General features: G+C 36.7%; 2 protein-coding genes across 6 annotated transcripts in view; both read right to left on the bottom strand.

Annotated features, from left to right (window-relative positions):
• Positions 1-3622: 3622 nt before the first annotated feature.
• LOC125652695 (cytochrome P450 2H1-like) lies at positions 3623-10507 on the bottom strand. Of its 2 annotated transcripts, XM_048882053.2 has the most exons (5): positions 9472-10494; positions 7378-7896; positions 6083-6523; positions 5508-5713; positions 3623-4772 (listed from the first exon to the last, which is right to left on the bottom strand). In XM_048882053.2, exons 1-4 carry the CDS (start codon positions 9794-9796, stop codon positions 5535-5537), a joined length of 1464 nt encoding a protein of 487 aa, XP_048738010.2. In that variant the 5' UTR covers positions 9797-10494; the 3' UTR covers positions 3623-4772; positions 5508-5534. The 2 variants fall into 2 exon arrangements, with proteins under 2 accessions (XP_048738010.2, XP_056021513.1); XM_056165538.1 differs by lacking the exon at positions 3623-4772 and having other exon boundaries at positions 4837-5713; positions 9472-10507.
• Positions 10508-14390: 3883 nt separating this feature from the next.
• LOC125652698 (probable E3 ubiquitin-protein ligase HERC1) overlaps positions 14391-21675 on the bottom strand; it is a 68561-nt gene continuing 61276 nt past the window's right edge. For 2 of the 4 annotated variants that reach the window (XM_048882056.2, XM_048882057.2), the window contains 11 exons: positions 21370-21617; positions 20910-21143; positions 20267-20436; positions 19475-19640; positions 18998-19074; positions 18048-18219; positions 16996-17076; positions 16432-16584; positions 16100-16233; positions 15141-15312; positions 14391-14968 (listed from right to left, as the gene is read on the bottom strand). In XM_048882056.2, coding sequence (XP_048738013.2) covers positions 14753-14968; positions 15141-15312; positions 16100-16233; positions 16432-16584; positions 16996-17076; positions 18048-18219; positions 18998-19074; positions 19475-19640; positions 20267-20436; positions 20910-21143; positions 21370-21617 — 1823 coding nt within the window. In that variant the 3' untranslated portion in view covers positions 14391-14752. Of the gene's footprint in view, positions 14969-15140; positions 15313-16099; positions 16234-16431; positions 16585-16995; positions 17077-18047; positions 18220-18597; positions 19075-19474; positions 19641-20266; positions 20437-20909; positions 21144-21369; positions 21618-21675 lie in introns of those variants that run through there. The other 2 variants (XR_008803107.1, XR_008803106.1) reach the window with 2 other exon arrangements.

Here is a 21675-nt window from a genome sequence, read left to right as displayed (position 1 = left end):
GCATATTTTCTTTCGCTAGTTTACGCGCCATTTTGTGTGACGTCATATGCGCCCTCGGGTCATTTCATAAACAGATTAGATTTAATCGACAAAAAACCAATTGTCACGTTAACAGCTTGTAAATAATAATGCATTAAGATGTTTTGTACCGTGCTCGAGTGTACTAGTTGTCGGTAGAAAGGATTTAGACTGAGTATTTTTCAATTTTTCGAAGGAAGGTACGAGAAAAAAGACGTGGATAATTTTTTTGTTGGAGCAAGAAATTTACCTTTAAAAACACACCCAGTCACCTTTTCAAACATCGCATGGACAGAGACCTTGATAAACTGCGAGAAAATGGATATATCGAAGCTATAAGCACTGGTAGGCCTATAGCATACATTCTGTTTTGCTCTTCAAATTCAATACACACTCGGATCAACTGACCTTCACCTTGTAACAACATATCGACGAAACAATGTAACTTCTACCAACTGGTAGATTTACAACAACAAAAAATAAAGATACAAAATAATTGAACTTTAATTATACAAATAATAGAATATTGTATTTCCTAACTTTAAATTGAATTATAAAATTATTTCTTTATTGAACTCGTAGCATCTTGAGTGCGTCAGTAGGCTATAACACCGTGCTCCCACTTCGTACTTCCTAAAGACGTACAGATCACAATTCAAAAATAGTAATAAGATTGCTTTATCAAAATAAAATAATGTGATTACCACTTTAAATTTGAATATTTTTATTGATTTGTGTGTGTGTTGTCTTTTTCTTTCTTTCCGAAATGCACGCGTGACAATAGCTTGGCATAGGGCCTAGTTGTCAACAATTTAACGTATCATAATTTGTCTAATCCAAAAATAAATAATGATTGCACTGTTTATTTTAGAAAAACAGCGCCAATTACAGATGTATAAAGGAATAACATCCCCAAACAGTTTGTAGACAGCGACCCATATAATCATTATTTACTCACAATTTTGCCGATTTCATACACGCTTTACTCGCTATATTTGGGTATTTACATCGTTATATGTGTGCACTGGTGGCGAACACATATAAAACTCGGACAATTTATCAACACCGATTTAAATGTTGCCCATGGTAAATTAATTAGGCCCCTAAAAGTTGAGTTTTTAATAAAATCTCGCAGTACTTTCACAATCCGAAGGGCGCATGTGACGTCACTGTACCACGTGACTACCTACCTAATTAACTTGACTTTTTGAAATCGGGGATTAGATTTAAGTCTGTATTGTGGTTAATTATCGCAAAATTTCGGCGAACGAACTATTAGAATTAATTACTATAAGCATAAAGAAGACAAAATGCATGTAATATTGTATACTTTGAAAACATGAGATGTGTCCTTTAAGAGTTCTGATAGTTTAGGATGCCTTCAAATAGATTAATTGTTTAGAAACTACAGTTTTCTTTATTTTGTTTTTGATTTAAGTTATGTATCTCCAGTCGTAGTACTACTTACATGAACTATACTATCGGACACTGGTCTGAGATTCGGAAGAGGCATCAGTTCAAATATCCAGCCTCAACGAATCTCGCTGAGATTATAGTTAGCCTATGTTGTCTCCCATTTTGTTATTAAAAAATATATGATATAGTATTTGATTCGTGTTACGTTAAGATGTATTTAAGACATCTAAACTTTTTATTTTCAGAACAAGGTACGAACACTGTTTATATTTATATGTCACGTAACTCTACTATCAGTTGTCAGCTTCGGCATAAAAAAGAAGCTCTTATATCAAAAAAGTTCTGTTCTCTCTTATTTGTGCTCACTGGCAATTATATCGCTTGGGTTCGAATTTACTATCCAGGAGTACGGGTATAGAACTCTAAATATAGGGTACCCCAAGTTTGCCGATGAAAAAACAATAAACCAAATGACATAAAATGACTGTGATATGTGAAAGTACAGACGGTTTTACAATTTTCAGTCACTTAGAGCTATTACGGACTTCAGCAAATGAATTGGGGTAAGAAATTCAACTTAGAAATTATATCTAATGCTGCAGAATCTATGTAATAGCTTATTGCAATGCTCCAACATTAGTGATATAGTGCAAAGGCCCAGCTAAAATTCGAACAAAAAATATGAGGCATTTTTCCGAATTCATTTCTTGGGAAGTATACGGAATTTCGGTATGAACTTTGGTAGTTATGTAGATTGATTATGTATGAAGGTATCAGAATGCAGAGAAGAATGTTATACCATTTGCTGATTTTAACATCGGCGAACTTGGGTACCCTATATTTAGAGTTCTTTTAAAATAGTTTATTCGAACCCACGCGATATAATTGTCTGTGTTTGTGCTTGTTCTTAAAATCGATTTATCATTAACCTATAGATGTCGAAATGTTGAATACCTTCGACATACTTTTTAGAAATCTTGGTATCGATCTCATCTTCGCACGTGGTTTCTGGTAACGAACAGTGATCAATCTTCCAAAAAGGGAGTACAAAATAAAGGGTTGGGTAGACACGGACCCCTGGATACACATGCACCAGAGGTGGGATCAGATGCCTAGTAGAAGTAAGCATCCCCTGTCGACCAGTCACACCCGCCATGAGCCCTATATCCACATCAGATAAACGGAGTAATCCGTAGTCATAATCAGAGTGCCGAGAACGGCCTAACAATTGGTATGAAACATATCAGACAACATCTAACCCAATGACAAGTTGTATGGGTAAACTAGATCGTTATAACGACCATAGAATTAGCGAAATGTTGACTTTAAACGAGACTGTTGAAACCCCTATAACAACAACTTGTTTGTCAGTAGCCTGCCTCCATTTAAAAACTGATCATACGCAGAACAAGCTCTTGCGTATCGAATCCGTTGAGAGATATAAACACCAATTACAGGCAATAATGGAATATTGCTATAAAAACATGGGAAGTTGACGATGGAAAAAATGTAAATCATCTCGTTTGTCATAAAGTTGAGTTGTTAGTTCTTCTAAGAGGAAGCCTTTGATCTACTTTTAGTCCTTATGTAGGTCACACACGGACGGACCAATCCAGCTGAAATGCAAACTGAACTTGTATTCCTCTATAAGGAAGCTTATGTGTAAATGTCAGTGTAATATCTGTATCTGTAACGAAAAAAGTCCGGAAAACTGTTTGACCTACTTAAAGCCCTAAAGTAGGTCAAGGATGGACCAATCCAGCTGAAACTTACTCTTACAATTCTTGAAAGAAATATTGTGACCAAATTTCAAAGTTGTACATGCATCCGTTACGGAAAAAAGTCCAGAAAACATTACCCGGGACGGACAGACAGTCAGCCAGTCAGCCGGACAGACGCACAAACAGCGCCATAAAATAATACGTCCCGTCTAATGACGGACGTATAAAAACAACACCAATCAAATCTGTCATCCACTTCTATCTCAAAACAACAGCACCATACAATCAAGTCCACCATCCACTTCTATCATGAAACCTGAGCTGTGCAAACATAACACCAATCAAAACCGTCATTCACTTCTATCTCAAAACCAATGACTTTTCAAAAAGTTATATTTTCTATCCCTAAAAGAAATTTAAAAATTGATATACCTTGTGATGACAAGCAAATTGAGACGAATGCCGTATTTACATGCTCATTTACGAATTATATATTCTGAGTGAATTCATTTCAATATGATTTACCACTACAACAACAACAAAAATAATCATGTATATCAATACCAAAAGGTGTATAAATTAATACAAACGCCGTATCTACATGCTCATGTACGAATTGTATTCCGAGTTACTTCATTATGATTTACAACAAATGATAATCATGTATATTAAAACAAAAAGCTGTATAGATTATCAGATTGGTTACATTTCAGAATGTAAATATCCTAACATGTAATATACAAAGTCATGTGACTTATATATAATATACAAAGGTACATAACTTACATGCAATATACAAAGTCATGTGACTTACATGCGATATACAAAGTCATGTGACTTACATGTAATAAACAAAGTCATGTGACATAGTAATTTATATAATATACAAAGGTATGTAACTTACATGCGATATACAAAGTCATGTGATTTATATGTAATATACAAAGTCACTCACATGTAATGTACAAAGTCATAACATAACCTATATATAATATACAACATCACATACATGTAACTTACATGTAATATACAACGTCATGTGACTTAAATGTAATATACAACGTCACATAACTTATGTAATATACACGTCATGTCTTCGAATGATATGAAGTTTTAAAAAAAAGTCACAAGACCTTTACTACTCGTATACATTATCATTGATATCAGTAAATAGCTTTAATATTTCCCATATAACTTGTACAGCCTAATGATTGCCCATATCTGTCTCATGAACTGAAAAGTGGACAAAAAGATTTAACACATTCACCTCCCGTTTGTGTGCAATGATACGATATACTTATAATTAAGGACGGTGGGCACTCACAAATCAATGTGGTATTATCATAGAAGTGAAATTGCTTGTACATTTTTAGCATTTATCATGCGCTATATTTCTTCCCCAATATAAAGTAATAAACGACTTTGTTTCAACCTCAGGATCTTGTCTCTGGACCTTAACATTGACCCCGTGTACTAGCACAGCCAGATTGATACAATGTTCAATATTGAAATAGTGACTGCCGGCCGATAAAGGTTCTGACACAATATATGTCTAGGTGTGACAGCCCAACACTTCAGAATCCTCCTTCACTTTTGGTGAATAGCCTCTAGCCCAACCTGTACAAATGAGAGGCGGAAGATTTCTAACTGACATCTATATGTAATAACAAATACAGTGCAATTATAAACATAAATATTATTACAAACAATTCTCTAATACTAAAATTTACAGAATACTCTGAAAATAGAATATTTGTTATTATGATTGAACCTCCTAAATTTGTCATTAGAAGCGCAGCTTACATATATATTAACCTGTACAAATGAGAGACGGAAGACAGATTTCCAACTGGCTACTGGAGAATCCTGCCTCCGCACCCCCCCCCCCCAATTTATACCTGCGGACGCTGCTTAATTAGGTTACCTGTTAGTCACTTTACCTGCTACCTATGATCTCCTGACACTAAGTCACTGTGAGGAGTTTTGTTTGCTTGTTTGTTCCCATGTTTTTGCGAGAAAAACTCTCAAAGATGTTTCTCGCACCTCATATTTCCGTGCGCGTCCGTTAAGTGTGTGTAAGAATAATTTCTGTTAATTCTATATATTATTTAATGGTAATCTTTATGGTGAACTTTCTCTTTGAATTCATTCTTAGTTTTACGTTCTTCATTTTGGCCCCAAGCTGTAGATGAAGTTGAAAAACTCCAACCACTTCCACACTCTCCGTACTTTTTGTGCATCCTTTAACTTAACTCAGCTTACAATGTTGGTTGGTTTTTTTGTTTTTTTTTTGTTTTATATATATATATATATATATATATATATATATATATATATATATATATAAATTACCGTTTGAGCAAGATGTTCTTCATACCCTCAGATACTAATTGCCCTGAGTGAGAATTCCTTCGGACAATAAGTAACTCCCAAATCCCCGTCTAATGATGGCAGGTGCGCGGGATCAGCGGGGAGGATTTGAAATCGCTGTACTAAAGTTGTAGCAAACAAAAACAGCTCCATCCTAGCCAGTGATTCACCCAGGCAAACACGACGACCTAAAAGTAAATTATGATAGAGGTACATGTATATATACATTGATTTGAACACATAAAGAATGGAGATAACAATACCTAATCTCAATAGACATATAATTTAACAGTTCATAACACCGAGGTAGAATTAACAGTTCGTGACCTTCAGTATCTATTGTCGTGATGAGTTTATCAGTACAAACCATCACTTTATTACAAATTAAGCTGATTATGTTACATAGACGGACATGAGAGAGAGAGAGAGAGAGAGAGAGAGAGAGAGAGAGACTTTATAGTTGTGGAATATGAGAGAAATAAAGAAATATCAATATGATGCCGAATATTGGCCCGTCTTCACGACAGATCAAGAATTATATCAAGAAATATCATTACCGACGGAAAATGTCACAACTTTGTCAGTATTTATAAGATTGCCATGATCATCTAGAAATCTCTCTGGTCGAAAAGTCTCTGGGTCTTCAAAAATATCTGGGTCAAAAAGGATGGAATATAAATTTGGAATTAACATGACATCTTTTGGAATATTGAATTCTTTATATTTCAGATCAGTTTTCAGTCCATGTGGTACAGCTAATGGCGCAATGCATCCCCTTCGGAGAGCCTCGTGAAGAACCGCGTCAGAGTATGGTAGATTTTGCTTATCGTCCATACTAGGATACCTAGAGCTTCCTACGACGTCATTGATTTCCTTGCGCATCTTAGTTTGTACTTCCGGGTTTCTGATCATGAACACGGCAAACCACAATAGTATCGTGGTTGTTGTCTCTGTTCCAGCGAAGAAAAGATCCTTTACAACGCACATCAGCTGTTCAACTAAAATACAAAATATTAGTTGCTTTGAATTTAAACACATGTGTGGTACAATACAGAATTTTCGAAACAATAGCGCAACTATCGATATGTACATTAAAGTCACATGCTTATAGCAAAGTGTTTGAGCAAAGTTTTGATTCCTTATCAATGTTTTTTCAACAAGTTCATAATATTTTTCAAAACTACAGGAAATGAACTCACCGAAAGGGTAAAAATCATTATAAGAGTGTTCGCTGTAACTGCGTTTTACTGTAAGTGTAAAATCATTATAAGAGTGTTCGCTGTAACTGTGTTTTACTGTAACCGTAAAATCATTATAAGAGTGTTCGCTGTAACTGTGTTTTACTGTAAGCGTAAATTCATTATAAGAGTGTTCGCTGTAACTGTGCTTTACTGTACATGTTTAAGACATGTTACGGTTCTTTAAGGATGATCCAAATTCAATTATTTCAAAAATATATACATGTAGAATTATAAAATCACAACCAAAGTTTTCCTTTCTGACATGGTTACTAATTGATCTGAATCCTTATATCTGACATATTTTCCGCCTTAACTTACAGAAATATCATTGAATTCTTTACTTTAAAAAACTCCAAAGACAGGTTCCAAAATTCTCCTAATATCTTTTATTGTATACCTGTTAAGAAAATCCCAGGTGAAAAGAGAATGGTTTATCTATCGATTCTATATAATAAAAAGCTTTTCTCCAGTTGAGCAATTCCTACCACCCCAAAGTTTTAAAAATATCTTGAGGATGATCATCACACCTCTCTAAGAAAAAAAAAAACCAAAAAAAAAAACCGGCCTCATTATTCGTCAGGACCGTTACATAATGAATGAAATGAACTCACCATCATAAGTTGTGCTTGGGTTGCTTTCCTCAGATTTCAGCTTCTTCAAGTAAACGTCAATGAAATCTCTCACATTATTCTCATCAAAGCTTTCTTCGTGGTCTTTGATAATTTGAAAAAGATATTCTCGAATTACATCTGTATTATGCGACACTTTCTTAACCTTTAGGGGGTCCCCAGGAACATATCTCAAAAATGGAAATATGCTAGCTAAAAAAATCACATTGGCATTGCTAACATTTTCGCTAATTAAATGAATAAGAAACTGAAAATGTTTGTCGTCATGTTCGAATCTCCGACCAAAACTGATGGAACACATGACATTTGAGATACAGACGGCCATCAGAGTATGAATATTGAACGGTTCTCCATTTTTTGACTGAAGTTCCTGAACAAGAACACCCACTTCCTCCATTATCTTCGATTCCAAACTTCGTTTTCCAAATCCAAACTCTCTGAGGGCATTGAGGGAAAAGCTTCTGTGTTCTTTCCACAGTTCACCGGAAGCAGATATAACTCCTGAAAATTCAATGTGTATTGAATTCATAATTATTCTTGTAAGAAAAAATATACTATCAAACGAGTCCAACTGTATACTGTATTTGATCATAAAATACCTCGTACCATTCACAAGGGCTAAGCCCGTTTTGGGGCCGAACTCTGTGATACCATAAATATAGTTTCTATATTTATGGTAGTACAGAGTTCGGGCCCAAAATGGGTTTAGCCCGTGTGATACCATTAATTAACAAGATCGTGAGTCAGGTAATTTAGACAGGAGAGTTTCAATCCATCTGTATGATAATCAAAATAAAGAATTACTGCTTTGACATAGGCATTGTGATATTATTTTAACTTAAAAGAAGACAAAATAACAGCAGGAACAATTTAGGTTTCTGCTGCATTGTTTGTGTTTTTACATTCGAGAATTTTTCACTGATATAGAGAAAATCCCAGGCTGTAGAAGAAGTACAAGTTTTGACCTACCCATAACGCCTAGGATTGTTAACAGCGAGTGTTCTGTTCTCCGTAGAGGAGTGGACAAGCATAGCCTATACCTACATCCACGTTGTAGGCTATGCAGTCAACCAATCTAATTATAAAAATCAGACTTCTTAGATCCGCGCCGTATACCCTGCGTAAGAATTGCATAACCTGTGGAATAAACTTCATGGGAAAGGGATTACTGAAACTCGTTTACGAATTGCCGGAAACCGAATCTCCTAATTAGCCATCATTGTCACATAAAGCGCAATATGACTGGCTGATACTTCTCATGAATATTCCAAGCGAATGGTCATGCGCCGGATTGATTGTATATTTCACTCATATGGAGACGTCACCATTACCGGTGAAAGGCTGCAAAAATTAGGCCTATGCTCGGCGCTTTCGGCCTTTGAGCAGGGAGGGATCTTTATCGTGCCACACCTGCTGTGACACAGGACCTCGGTTTTTGCGGTCTCATCCGAAGGAACGCCCCATTTAGTCGCCTCTTACGACAAGGAAGGGGTACTGAGGACCTATTCTAACCCGGATCCCCACGGGATTCTTGCGCCGGATGTGACCCCCTATGGGGTTATATCAGATCCTATTGCAGCGATTGTGAGCGTATCTTAGGATCTGAATTTAATTAGATGGTGCGATCACATGTACACCTATGCCTGTCCACTTCTCTAAAGAGAATATGAGGGTTCATATCCCGGAAAGATCGGAGACCTTCACTTCTGATACCGAGAATTTGGCGAAGGAACAGTCAATAAGGTCTACAATGTTCTAGTAGAGATTTGATCTGATGCCTGGGTGGAGAATTTAGTTTTGGTACCTCCAGACTGATGCGAATATTGTAACATTCTGACCGAATATTCGTTCAACTCAAAATGTTTCGAATCCACAATTATTTTTTTCAATTTAGAACTTGATTTCAAACTTCACAATGTAGGCAACACGATACTTACTTCTATACTTTAAATTGAACCAATAGTTTTGAGTGATTTAAGGTATGTAACCTAACAGCGGTAATACCTGAGTACAAATTACCACAATTTGAAAATTGTCACGAACGCGCCACCGTAACTATAGCATAATATTATTTACCTTTGTAGTGGGCAAGTTTCGCAACAAAAATATCCGGTCTTTCGGAAACAATATCGCCATGTTTTATGAAAATATCTCGTATTGTGTCCAATCCATTCACAATGACCATTGTTTTGGTGCCAGTAATCAGACTGAAAACATCTCCATACTTCTTCCTGTATGTCTGAAAACTCTCCAGCATCGAGTCTGGAGACATGGAGAATAGATTTCCCACAAAAGGCACGGTGGGCGGCCCGGGGGGTAAGGCAGGGTCTCGGGAAGTTTTCTTCCACCATACATACAACAGAATTACCACGAAGGCGAGAAACAAACTCCACATAACCATCGCGTTCACAATCAATTCATATGCTTGCGTGAACTGATTGCATGATCAGTCGATCGTGGCATTCAAAACGAGGTTACAAACATAATTCTGTGGTATTTTAATACTATGCACACTATCGAGTTTCAATAATAGCGTTTGTATTACACATAATAATTATGGAGCGCCAAATAAACAAAAACTCAAATAAAAGAAGATATCTTAAACTGATTGAAAGTATTATGATCTTTTCAGATAATTAATATCTTTAATTCTGAATTGTTGCACGCGTGGATTGAATCGTTGATAGCTTTAATTATATTCTGCGGAAATGATGCGCAGAATTGTTGCTCTCTTTCAATAAATTGATAAAATCAACAATATTGAATTGATAAAATCAACAATATTGAATTGATGCGCGCTAAAATTGAGTTGAAAAGAGCAATAATTCAATTAATGCAAGCATCAATTCAATTAGCCTAATGTGCGCAATGATTGAATTATTGTTTTCCTCAATTGAATTAATGATATCACTGATCAATTGATGTGCAATAATTCATTTAGAGAAAGCAACATATCTTCTATTCAACATATCCACAATTGAATTAGTAACATCGTTACTCTCTTTATAAGTATTGATAAAGAGCAATACAATACTTTGATTCCCTATACAAAATTGCTGCAAGTTCTTCTGAACCACTGAGCCTGAAAAGCTGAGATTTACATGAAAGCTTCCTGACATAATGTAGATTCAAGTTTGTTCAAATCATGGCCCCCGGGGATTGGATGGGGCCACAATAGGGGATCAGAAAAGCTCACTTGAGCCTTCGGCTCAGGTGAGCTAAAAAAATTATTGACTCAGAATTTCCTGGGAATGTGCACATCTACACAGTGTGTCCTTATTAACTACAAAATTTTGATTGTGGGAATAATGAATGATATCTTCAAATGAATTGAATAGATCATCAAATCATTTATACACAATCTAAATAAATTTTATAATTATATTGATTATACAGAACAAAAATTGATTTGATGCGCCCATCAATTCATTTAATTTAATGCGCTATCTTTTGAGTTTACGTTAATTTGGGGTTCCAATATATAATAAGTAATTCGACAGACTCCCAGATCCGTGAAAATCGAGTACAATGAATCTAAATAAAACAAGAGGTACTGTGAGCAATGCTCACTAAGAATACCCCCCGCTTACCCCAATCTCCCAAAGGGTGTTGGTAATAGGTATAAACTACCTCTTTTCTGAGTGTAAAAAACAAATGGCATGACAAACCGAACCATATTGCTACTTCGATGTCCAGTGCGCGTGACCTTTGACCTTTTGACCCCAAAATCGATAGGGAACATCTTCATCCCATGGGTAGTCCATATGTATGATATGGTGACTGTAGGTGGAAAGGATAACACTTTAGAGCCCGGAAACCATATTGCTACTTCGATGTCCAGTGCGCTTGACCTTTGACCTCAAAATCGATAGGGAACATCTTCATCCCATGGGTAGTCCATATGTATGATATGGTGACGGTAGGTGGAAAGGATAACGCTTTAGAGCCCGGAAACCATATTGCTACTTCGATGTCCAGTGCGCTTGACCTTTGACCTTTTGACCCCAAAATCGATAGGGAACATCTTCATCCCATGGGTAGTCCATATGTATGATATGGTGACTGTAGGTGGAAAGGATAACGCTTTAGAGCCCGGAAACCATATTGCTACTTCGATGTCCAGTGCGCTTGACCTTTGACCTCAAAATCGATAGGGAACATCTTCATCCCATGGGTAGTCCATATGTATGATATGGTGACGGTAGGTGGAAAGGATAACGCTTTAGAGCCCGGAAACCATATTGCTACTTCGATGTCCAGTGCGCTTGACCTTTGACCCCAAAATCGATAGGGAACATCTTCATCCCATGGGTAGTCCATATGTATGATATGGTGACGGTAGGTAGAAAGGATAATGCTTTAGAGTCCGGAAACCATTGCGTCTACAGACGGACGGACGGACAGACAGACGGACAACCCGATTCCAGTATACCCCCCCCACAACTTGTTGCGGGGGGTATAAAAATAAAATAGCGACCCATATCATCATTAAAAACAATTTTTTGCAAGATGTACTTTTATCCGAATGGATGCAGTTATCATTATTTTTGATATATAAAACATCACAATGTCTTTTAAAGACTCTAAGAGATATCAAAAACCTAAATAGCATACCCGGTACGATAAAATGGTAAACGTTCGAGATTTACATACTATATCGCGATACCTGTACATGTATCTCCTACCAGTTTCGCACTGTCGCAAGTTATACCTTAATGATTTTCACAAATGACGTCCACTTTTTGGACATATTTAAGAAATAGTGAGCAAGCTCACATACCCCACGCTCCAACATTGCTTGACAATGCCTCACATAATGAATGGTAATGCTATTGCATTCTTGCAAGAACAGGACAGACGTTCTGGAAATTCTAAGTTCAAAAGGGGCATAACTCCCAGAAAATTAATGAAACAGAATTTCCTGGGAGTATGCATATCTACACAATGTATCCTTATTAACTACAAAGTTTCACGAAATTCTGTTGAGCGGTCTCAGAGGAATTGCGCTGACAAGAACATGATAGATGGGCTCGAAATTCCAAGTTCAAATGGGTATAACTCCCAACAAGAGGCCCAAGGGCCACATCGATCACCCGAGTCACTTGGCTCATATTTAAAGATTTTCCCTATATATTTGTATGCAAAACTTTGATCCCCCCTTGCGACCCCATCCTCCCCTGGGGGCTATGATTTTAACAAACTGAAATCTGTCAGAAAGCTTTCATGTAAATATCAGCTTTTCTGGCTCAGTGGTTCTTGAGAAGAAGATTTTTAAAGATTTATCCTATATATTTGCATGTAAAACTTTGATCCCCTATTGTGGCCCCATCCAATCCCCGGGGGCCCATGATTTGAACAAACTTGAATCTGCATTATGTCAGGAAGCTTTCATGTAAATCTCAGCTTTTCAGGCTCAGTGTTTCTTGAGAAGATTTTTAAAGATTTATTCTATATATTAGTATGCAAAACTTTGATCCCCTATTGTGGCCCCATCCAACCCCCGGGGGCCATGATTTGAACAAACTTAAATCTGCACTATGTCAGGAGGTTTTCATGAAAATTTCAGCTTTTCTGGCTCAGTGGTTCTTAAGAAGATTTTTAAATGACCCCATGCTATTTTTGCATTTTTGTGATTGTCTCCCCTTTGAAAGGGACATGGCCCTTCATTTGAACAAACTTGAAAGCCCTTCACTCAAAGATGCTTTGTGGCAAGTTTAGTTGAAATTGGTCCCATGGTTCTTGAGAAGAAGATGAAAATGTGAAAAGTTTACGATGCCGACAGAAAAATTTTGATCAGAAAAGCCTTCGGCTCAGGTGAGCTAAAAAAATTATTGAATCAGAATTTCCTGGGAATGTGCACATCTACACAGTGTGTCCTTATTAACTACAAAATTTCATGAAATTCTGTTCAGTGGTCTCAGAGAAATTGCGCCGACAAGAAAGGGACTGACGGATGGGTAAAAAACCATACTCTCCGCAAACTTCTTGTACAAGAATTCACTGACATTGGAATCCAAGATGAGCAGTTGATTGCTGAGCGTTTATCAGTCAATTCTGAGAAGTTGATTGTGGTGGTGGTGGTGGGTTATTGGTTGCTTTTGAGTAGTTGATTTCTGGGTGTTTATTGGTTGATTTCAGGCAGTTTATTGCTGGATGTTTATTGGTTGATTTTGAGCAGTTAATTGCTTGGTGTTTATTGGTTGATTTTGAGCAGTTGGTTGCTGGGTGTTTATTGGTTGATTTTGAGCAGTTGATTGCTGGGTATTTATTGGTTGATTTTGAGCAGTTTATTGCTGGGTGTTTATTGGTTTGATTTTGAGCAGTTGATTGCTGGGTGTTTATTGGTTGATTTTGAGCAGTTGATTGCTGGTTGTTTATTGGTTGTTTTGAGAAGTTGATTGCTGGGCATTTATTGGTTAATTTTGAGCAGATGATTTCAATGTAGCCTATTGGTTGATTTTGGGCAGTTGATTTCTAGGTAGCCTATAGTTTGATGTCGGAAATTGATAGCTAGGTAGTGTGTTAGTTGATTTACTCTATCTTTGCTTAGTAGCCTATTGGTTGATTATAGGCAATTGATTGCTGGGTAGCCTATTGGTTGATTTTAGTCAAATAATAGCCTATGGTTGATATTAGGCAAAGGTTCATACTGAGGACTTAAATCAAAAACATGTTCTTTTGACAACATCAGAGTACCTTAAACCTTATATACACCATTAACTACACATTGATATGGCGAAAAATGTCAAAAATGCTAATAGCTGAAAAAACAAGATGTGTTTGTGAAACACAAATGCCCCCAATAATGGTCAATTCCAAAGATGGCCAAGGTTACAAGGACAAATATCATTGATCTTGGGGGCATAAATTACAGAATGACAGACAGGACAAAAACAATATGCCCCCTGATCTTCGATCTCGGGGGCATAAAAATTAAAACCTAGTCTTCCATAAAATACAGGTAACAATGTGGAATAAAAGTACAACATGACAAGTTTTCATAAATTCAATATTTCATTTAGCAAACTTAAAAAAAGGAACAACTATATCACAGGCACACATTCAAACAAAATAATTTAAATACATGCACGTATATCAAAGTGTACCATTCAAAATTATATGAAAAGTCTCATACTCTCACTGACAATGTACAACTTTATAATCAAAATTATTATTGCAGGATTAAATGTCATTTCCAAGAGAATGCTATATCATATTACTCATTCCTGTGATCCCCAGAGGACACTATCAGAATATGTCCTGTACACCACAATAGTTACTGTAACCCTGATGAGTATTTGGAGACAATGAAATTGATTTCCCTATGAGGTACACGGTTTCTGATCAACCATGTCTGTTAGAAGTTTGTGTGGATGAGTTCCTCATCCTCAATATCTTCATCTGACATCTGTTCATTTTCAGCATTTCTGGCCAGCATATAGTTGTCCATGTCAATTGACCGACAATTGAATATGGCATACCGTAATTTTTCTGCCAATATTTCTTTGTTTGGATAATTTGGAAGGCGAAGTTGGAAAAAGCAGGTTTGAGATGTTGGCAAACAATTTGCTCCCTAAAATGAAATAGACATCTCTTTAAAAACAGAGAAATTTACAATCACTTTTAACACATCAGGTACAATAGTCCTTGAGAGTTACAAATGGTCAACTTGATGTTGACATTGGACCTGTTTTCCTTCTCAATTTCAAAATACCCCACCCCTAAAGTAACTCTGTCCCTCTCACCCTGTCTGAGTTCATGATCTGAAAGCGCTGAGAGATGTCTGAAGGGTTGGCGGGTAGTCGAGTCCTTCCCGACACGAATCTAAGAAACTGTATCCTCTCCTCATTACTGAATGCCTCCAGGACTTCCCAGAACCAGCAAACCACCTCATTTTTCTCATCAATTCCACGATATCTGAAACATATCAAAAGTATATTTGTATGCTTGAACAAATTCACAAAATACACATGTACGTGGATGTACATACAATAAGCACTATTGATGTTATGTACATTTAAGAAATAAATTTTCATTTTTGAAAATACATGAGAGTATGAAATGTGACACTTCACGCCAGCATTCTTCATGAAGTGTGTTAACGCTTCATGAAAAGGATGCTGGATTGAAGCCCTGCCATCCCTAAAGTATTTTCAAACATTTATTTCTTATATTTACATTCTACATTTACTTCTGTCCAAATCCCCAGCCATTAGAATAGACATACTATATTTATTAAGTAGTTCTGTATTCATATGCATATTGTTAACAATTACAGTGCATTCGTAAGAAAATGCCTCTCGTTAATTTGTAAATATGTTAAATATTGCATCCTGTAAAATTACTAATTTCCAAGGAAGTTTTAAGCTTTGTTGTGTTCATGGTTTGGACATATTCAATTGAACTCGTCCACAAACAATAACTTAACTACGGTACAAAATAACAAGTCTTCAACCACAGAACCCTACAGCATCACGTGTCCCTACAAACAGGCCACAGACATTCGATCTCCTATAAATATATGTTTTATCAGTGAATAAACTCATTGCAGAGGTCATCTCTAAAGTTTATGGGTAGAAAGTGAAATGCAAATTCATGCATAATACTTAAGATTTACCCCAGCTTGCTATAATATATGAGTTATATGTCAGATGTCTCTGAAAACAATAATTTTGCTATTTGATTCCCGTGTTGATAATCTTACCTGACTACTTTCTTGAGAACATCGACCGACATTTCCTCCATCCCACAGACCAGCTGTTCCAGGTTTTTGGGAGTTAATAATGTTAGAAGTGGTACAGGAATTATCCATGACATGCCCTCTCTAACTGAGGCAGCCTGTTAATGATCCACGCTAATATGTATCACAAGTTTTACCGTTAAACAATAGACAGAAATTGCAGGAATTTGCATGTCATGTATATTTACAGTTTAATGATTCAAAACATACTTTCAGGAGAATTTTCCATTTCTAGTATCTTTTTTTAACACAGTTAATTGCAGTCTGTGGATTATCTAAATATACATGTAGCTCACCTGTTTATTCATTTCCTGGAGTCTGTAATTCAGTACTGCCTCTACATACTCTCGTCTGTTGTTAAAGTTCAGCTGTAGTGCCCCTCCCCCAGGAATGACCGGGACAAGTCTGCCATCTGCACTTTGACCCTCAAAACAGTCCAAGGGGATAAACTGGAAAAGAATCCAGGAAATTGTGAAAGTTCAAAACAGAAAATGTTTATTTACAGTACTCGTGTAGTACAGTTTCTAGACAACCATGAATGTCGGATTACTGTAGATTGGGAAATTAACACAATGGTTTTAACTTCACTATGTTCACGATTAATCGTTTTCCCTCAAATTAAACCCATGTTGAATACATTACAAATATCAGAATTTTAAAGTAGATTTTCCTATAGCATGAATTTAAAAACTATTGCAACTGTGTCCTTGTTAAAAAAAATAGTAAAACTTTTAGCACCATGGAATTAAAGGAACTTACAGCATTTAGTGAAGGGTAGTAACCTAACTGACTACTTGTAGCAAACACAATCACAATTACACCAGTGTTTTAAAGCCTTTAAAATACATTTGTTATCCTACCTCATGGAAGTTTGTTTCATTAACACCACTTTCATGAATATCCAGAATACCCCTCAAGCTCTGAATGTAGATATGATCAGTCTACAACAAAATGGCTGTTGTCAGTCTTACCTCAAATAAAATCATACACCACCTGACCTCAAGACCATACACCGAGAATAGAATTAAGTCCAAATTTTGATTACTTGTATCCTCGGATTTATCTAGCACAGATGTTTAAAAAAACTGCTGATTTATGAAACAAATTAATGAAAACATATACTGAAAATTTCATTTGTTTCTGAAAATTAATTACTTAGAAACTTCGACTTCAAGTCTATTCTCAGTTTATTGTCTTGAGGCCAGGAGTCAATCAATATACATGTACATATTAGTTAAGTCAGGCAGTATACTCTCAATAGTTGATTTGATTCAGAAATAGAATTAACATCCTTAAGCTAGTATATTGATTGTTAAGTCAGGCAGTATACTCTCAATAGTTGATTTGATTCAGAAATAGAATTAACATCCTTGAGCTAGTATATTGATTTTTTAAGACCAAACACTAATCCCTGAGCCTGACTGCCTCATTCTCATCCAACTCTTAGCCCAAAAGAGTAATAATGTAACAGCATGGTTAAAATACAGAAATTAAGGTGGGATAACACTTCATCATAATGGCTGACTTCCTTTTGAAAGATGAATGAAGATATAAATATCAGCAATACTTGTATATTCCTTTTAAATCTAATTGCTTCACTGAGTAGCTCAGTCGGTTAACGTGTCAGCTGCTGATCTGCAGATGGCGGGTCTGAGTCTAGCAGGGGTTTCAATTAATTTTTCAGATTACTATTTACTAAAACTTTTTTATATATAAAAGTAAAAAGGTAAGTTTACAATTTTAAAATATTATTGTACATATCCTTCACTTTCTATCCATATCGGATTTCTCTGGGGTGTTATTCCTCCTTAAACACTTGTCCATCACTGTCTCCACCAGCTGCTTTCCAGCACTACAGTACGTAACAGTGACATCACATGCAATAGAGCTGCTGTTTAAATCTGCTGTATACCTCTTCAATGTCCTCCAGCTTGAGTGGTATGCCCACCAGAAGCTTCCACACACTGGGGGCCAGATGCAAGTCCAAGGGTTTCTTTGTTCTGATGGCCACCCCAAACAGAATGCCTAGGAACTTAAACATCATGAGATCATCTTCTCCACTCCCAGCAGGGTTCAGTAAAAACCTACAATCACAACACTTCTGACTAAACAAATGGCATTTTTTTCACTTCATTTAGGAAATTCACTCAATCTGATTAAAACCAGATCCTTCGATCCGCTCACATAGATTGCAGTGATCTACGCAAGAGGATCAGAGGATCTTAATTTTAATCAGACTGGCAATTCACTGTAACTTGTGCAAAATTTCTGCTTTTGGAAAGTATTTCCGTTTTCTTTTCCATTCTTACCTGTCTCTGTTATTTCCAGATTCATTTCCCTGTTCTTACCTGTCTGTTATTTCCAGATTCATTTCCCTGTTCTTACCTGTCTCTGTTATTTCCAGATTCATTTCTCCGTTCTTACCTGTCTGTTATTTCCAGATTAATTTCTCTGTTCTTACCTGTCTGTTATTTCCAGATTCATTTCTCTGTTCTTACCTGTCTGTTATTTCCAGATTCATTTCTCTGTTCTTACCTGTCTCTGTTATTCCCAGATTCATTTCTCTGATCTTACCTGTCCCTGTTTTCTCCGTTCTTACCTGTCTGTTATTTCCAGATTCATTTCTCTGTTCTTACCTGTCCCTGTTATTTCCAGATTCATTTCTCTGTTCTTACCTGTCTGTTATTTCCAGACTCATTTCTCTGTTCTTACCTGTCTGTTATTTCCAGATTCATTTCTCTGTTCTTACCTGTCTGTTATTTCCAGATTCATTTCTCTGTTCTTACCTGTCTGTTATTTCCAGATTCATTTCTCTGTTCTTACCTGTCTCTGTTATTTCCAGATTCATGTCTCTGTTCTTACCTGTCCCTGTTATTCCCAGATTCATTTCGGGCATTTGGTGTTGGTATGAAATACGGTACAATTCCTGTTTCCAATTCCTGAGAAAATAAAATTAAATTCCTGGACTTTCACCATATTCAACACCTCCTATATAGATTGATTTGAACATATTTTATTGTATAAGTACATATTATACAAACAGTTTGAACACAAATTCTTTCAACTTAAAGGGTTCTCATCTTACATAAATATATCAATGTTTAAGTTCAGTTTGTGAAAGCATAGGGGAAAACAGACAGAAAACCTGCATGGACAAACAATGCATTACCTGTACACCTTAACATAAACATCCCATCAAAATAATCAGAATGCAAAAACAGGTGATAAAGTTTTGAATGTTTTCCTAATTTTGGGGAAAGAGTGCTACTTAATGGGATGCCTAATTGGAAAATTAGAGACTGAATTATCCTTGTCTTAAGAATGTGTTGACAGACTGACCTGACACATTTCTGTAATGGTGTCATCAAACACTCCCCCCGCGTCGTCAGCCCCTTCCCCGATCAGCTTCACTTTCCATGCCCTGGCAGGTAAGCGCAGGTCCTCTGCTCTCAGTTTGATAACCTGCTGTCCTATCTGAGTAAACACCGGCTTACATTTCTTACCCCTAAATAAAAACACACCAAATATATGTACATTCACTGTAGGCTATGTAATACTATATATATCCTACCCCTAACTACCTGTACATAACAAAAGTAGTGTAATACATGCAAATCTTACCCATATTTTAAAAATACCTTACAGCAATGTTCTTGAAAAAAAATTACTCAAAATATTCTTTAAGGGAGCACTTTCCTTGCTGTTTAGCTTTAATCATTCCTGAAACATACTTTCCATACACACTATACCTTGTTGACAGTCTTTTAACACACACTGTACCTTATTGACAGTCTTTTAACACACACTGTACCTTGTTGACAGTCTTTTAACACACACTGTACCTTGTGGACAGTCTTTTAACACACACTGTACCTTGTGGACAGTCTTTTAACACACACTGTACCTTGTTGACAGTCTTTTAACACACACTGTACAGTACCTTGTGGACAGTCTTTTAACACACACTGTACCTTGTGGACAGTCTTTTAACACACACTGTACCTTGTTGACAGCCTTTTAACACACACTGTACCTTGTTGACAGTCTTTTAACACACACTGTACCTTGATGACAGTCTTTTAACACACACTGTACAGTACCTTGTTGACAGTCTTTTAACACACACTGTACCTTGTTGACAGTCTTTTAACAGTAATTGGAGGCCCGTAGTTCTTTCCCTGCACCATAGTCTTCCCAATAGCTCTAACCATTGGTAGCGAGAACACTCGGGGGGACAGCAAAGGTCGCAGCCTTCCATCAACTATCCCCGACATTCCTCCAGCATAATGAGGCATATCACCCTGTGAAATATCACTCAACTCTTATCTAAAGATATTCTATGTAATGAGGCATACCAGCCTGTGAAACATCATTCCACTGTTGTCTGAAGATATACCCCGTATCAGCAGAATTTTTAGCGAGAATTTAATCTTGGCATTATTAGAGAGGGCGTTGAGATCGCTATAATTGAATATCGCTAGCAATTTATTCCGTAGGTAATAGTTATCTTTTCTTGGAATTTATAAAGTCACTAAAATTAGCTCTCGCTAACTGTACATATACATATTTTTATGGAAAACTCGCTAAATATGTGACTCGCAAAAACTCGCTAAATATGTGACTCGCAAAAACTCGCTAAATATGTGACTTGCGAAAATCCCACTTTTATGGTACTACATCTCACTCTCAATAAGCAAACAAATGTTCCTCTCTGTACATTCACAATGTTCTACAACCTGTTGATGTCTGAGCTTTTATTACAACTATACTATACCTGAACTATGGTTGTAAGGGGAAGTAACCTCCACGAGCTGTATACAAGATCTGAGAAATGATGGAGAAGTTTAAGACGGCCTTGTATGTCCTCTATCGGACATTCCCTCAGGGTGCTACAGCCAATCGGGATTTTGTCAGGAGTCCCCAACTGTAGGGGTACAGGAACTCCAGGGATTCTCCGCGGAGGGCAGGGAGTAGTCCAAGCAGCACTGTGTGTCCTACCGGCCGATATCTAAAAATAGGACAAGGTCTAACAATGAAGGAGACAGACACATGTATAGGATGAACTCATTCTTAAAACTCAAGAATTAACAAATCTTAATCTTTTCACCATCAGTACACAATCCTTTTTGCTTTGCAAATGCAATAAATGATACCTCTAAATCAAATAAAAACAATTTTAAAAAGTGGAAAAACAATAACGACTGTGGTATATAATTAGGAAGATGAAGTTTAACCTGTCGGACATTTTTTCCTGTCAGACATGGCACAAGCTGAGGTTCCCTGACAGGAGAATTTGTATGTCCCAGGCCAAGTTGTCCCTCGCTGTTATTCCCCCACCCCCACACGTCCCCCTCACTGGTCAGGACTAAAGTGTGTTCCGCTCCACACACCACATCCTCTATAAAGTATCCTGAAAGGGAGGCAACTTCCTGTGGCTGACAATTGCTTCCCCCTCTTGTGTCGGACTGTCCAATTAGTCTCTCTGCAAAATAGACAATACCACATACAGTAAGCATATATGTAATCTGAATATCTGCAAA

Source organism: Ostrea edulis, chromosome 5, assembly GCF_947568905.1.
Source record: "Ostrea edulis chromosome 5, xbOstEdul1.1, whole genome shotgun sequence".
Classification (NCBI taxonomy): Eukaryota; Metazoa; Mollusca; class Bivalvia; order Ostreida; family Ostreidae; genus Ostrea; species Ostrea edulis.
This window is presented reverse-complemented; position numbering and strand designations above follow the sequence as displayed.

Bases quoted from the DNA above. Each gene is read 5' to 3' on its own strand.
- LOC125652695 (XM_056165538.1), bottom strand. From the start codon at position 9,796: ATGGTTATGTGGAGTTTGTTTCTCGCCTTCGTGGTAATTCTGTTGTAT. The intron at 7,897-9,471 runs GTAAATAATATT...TTGAATTTTCAG, and splicing joins GAAACTTGCCCACTACAAAG to GAGTTATATCTGCTTCCGGT. The intron at 6,524-7,377 runs GTGAGTTCATTT...TTTGTATTTTAG, and splicing joins CCCAAGCACAACTTATGATG to TTGAACAGCTGATGTGCGTT.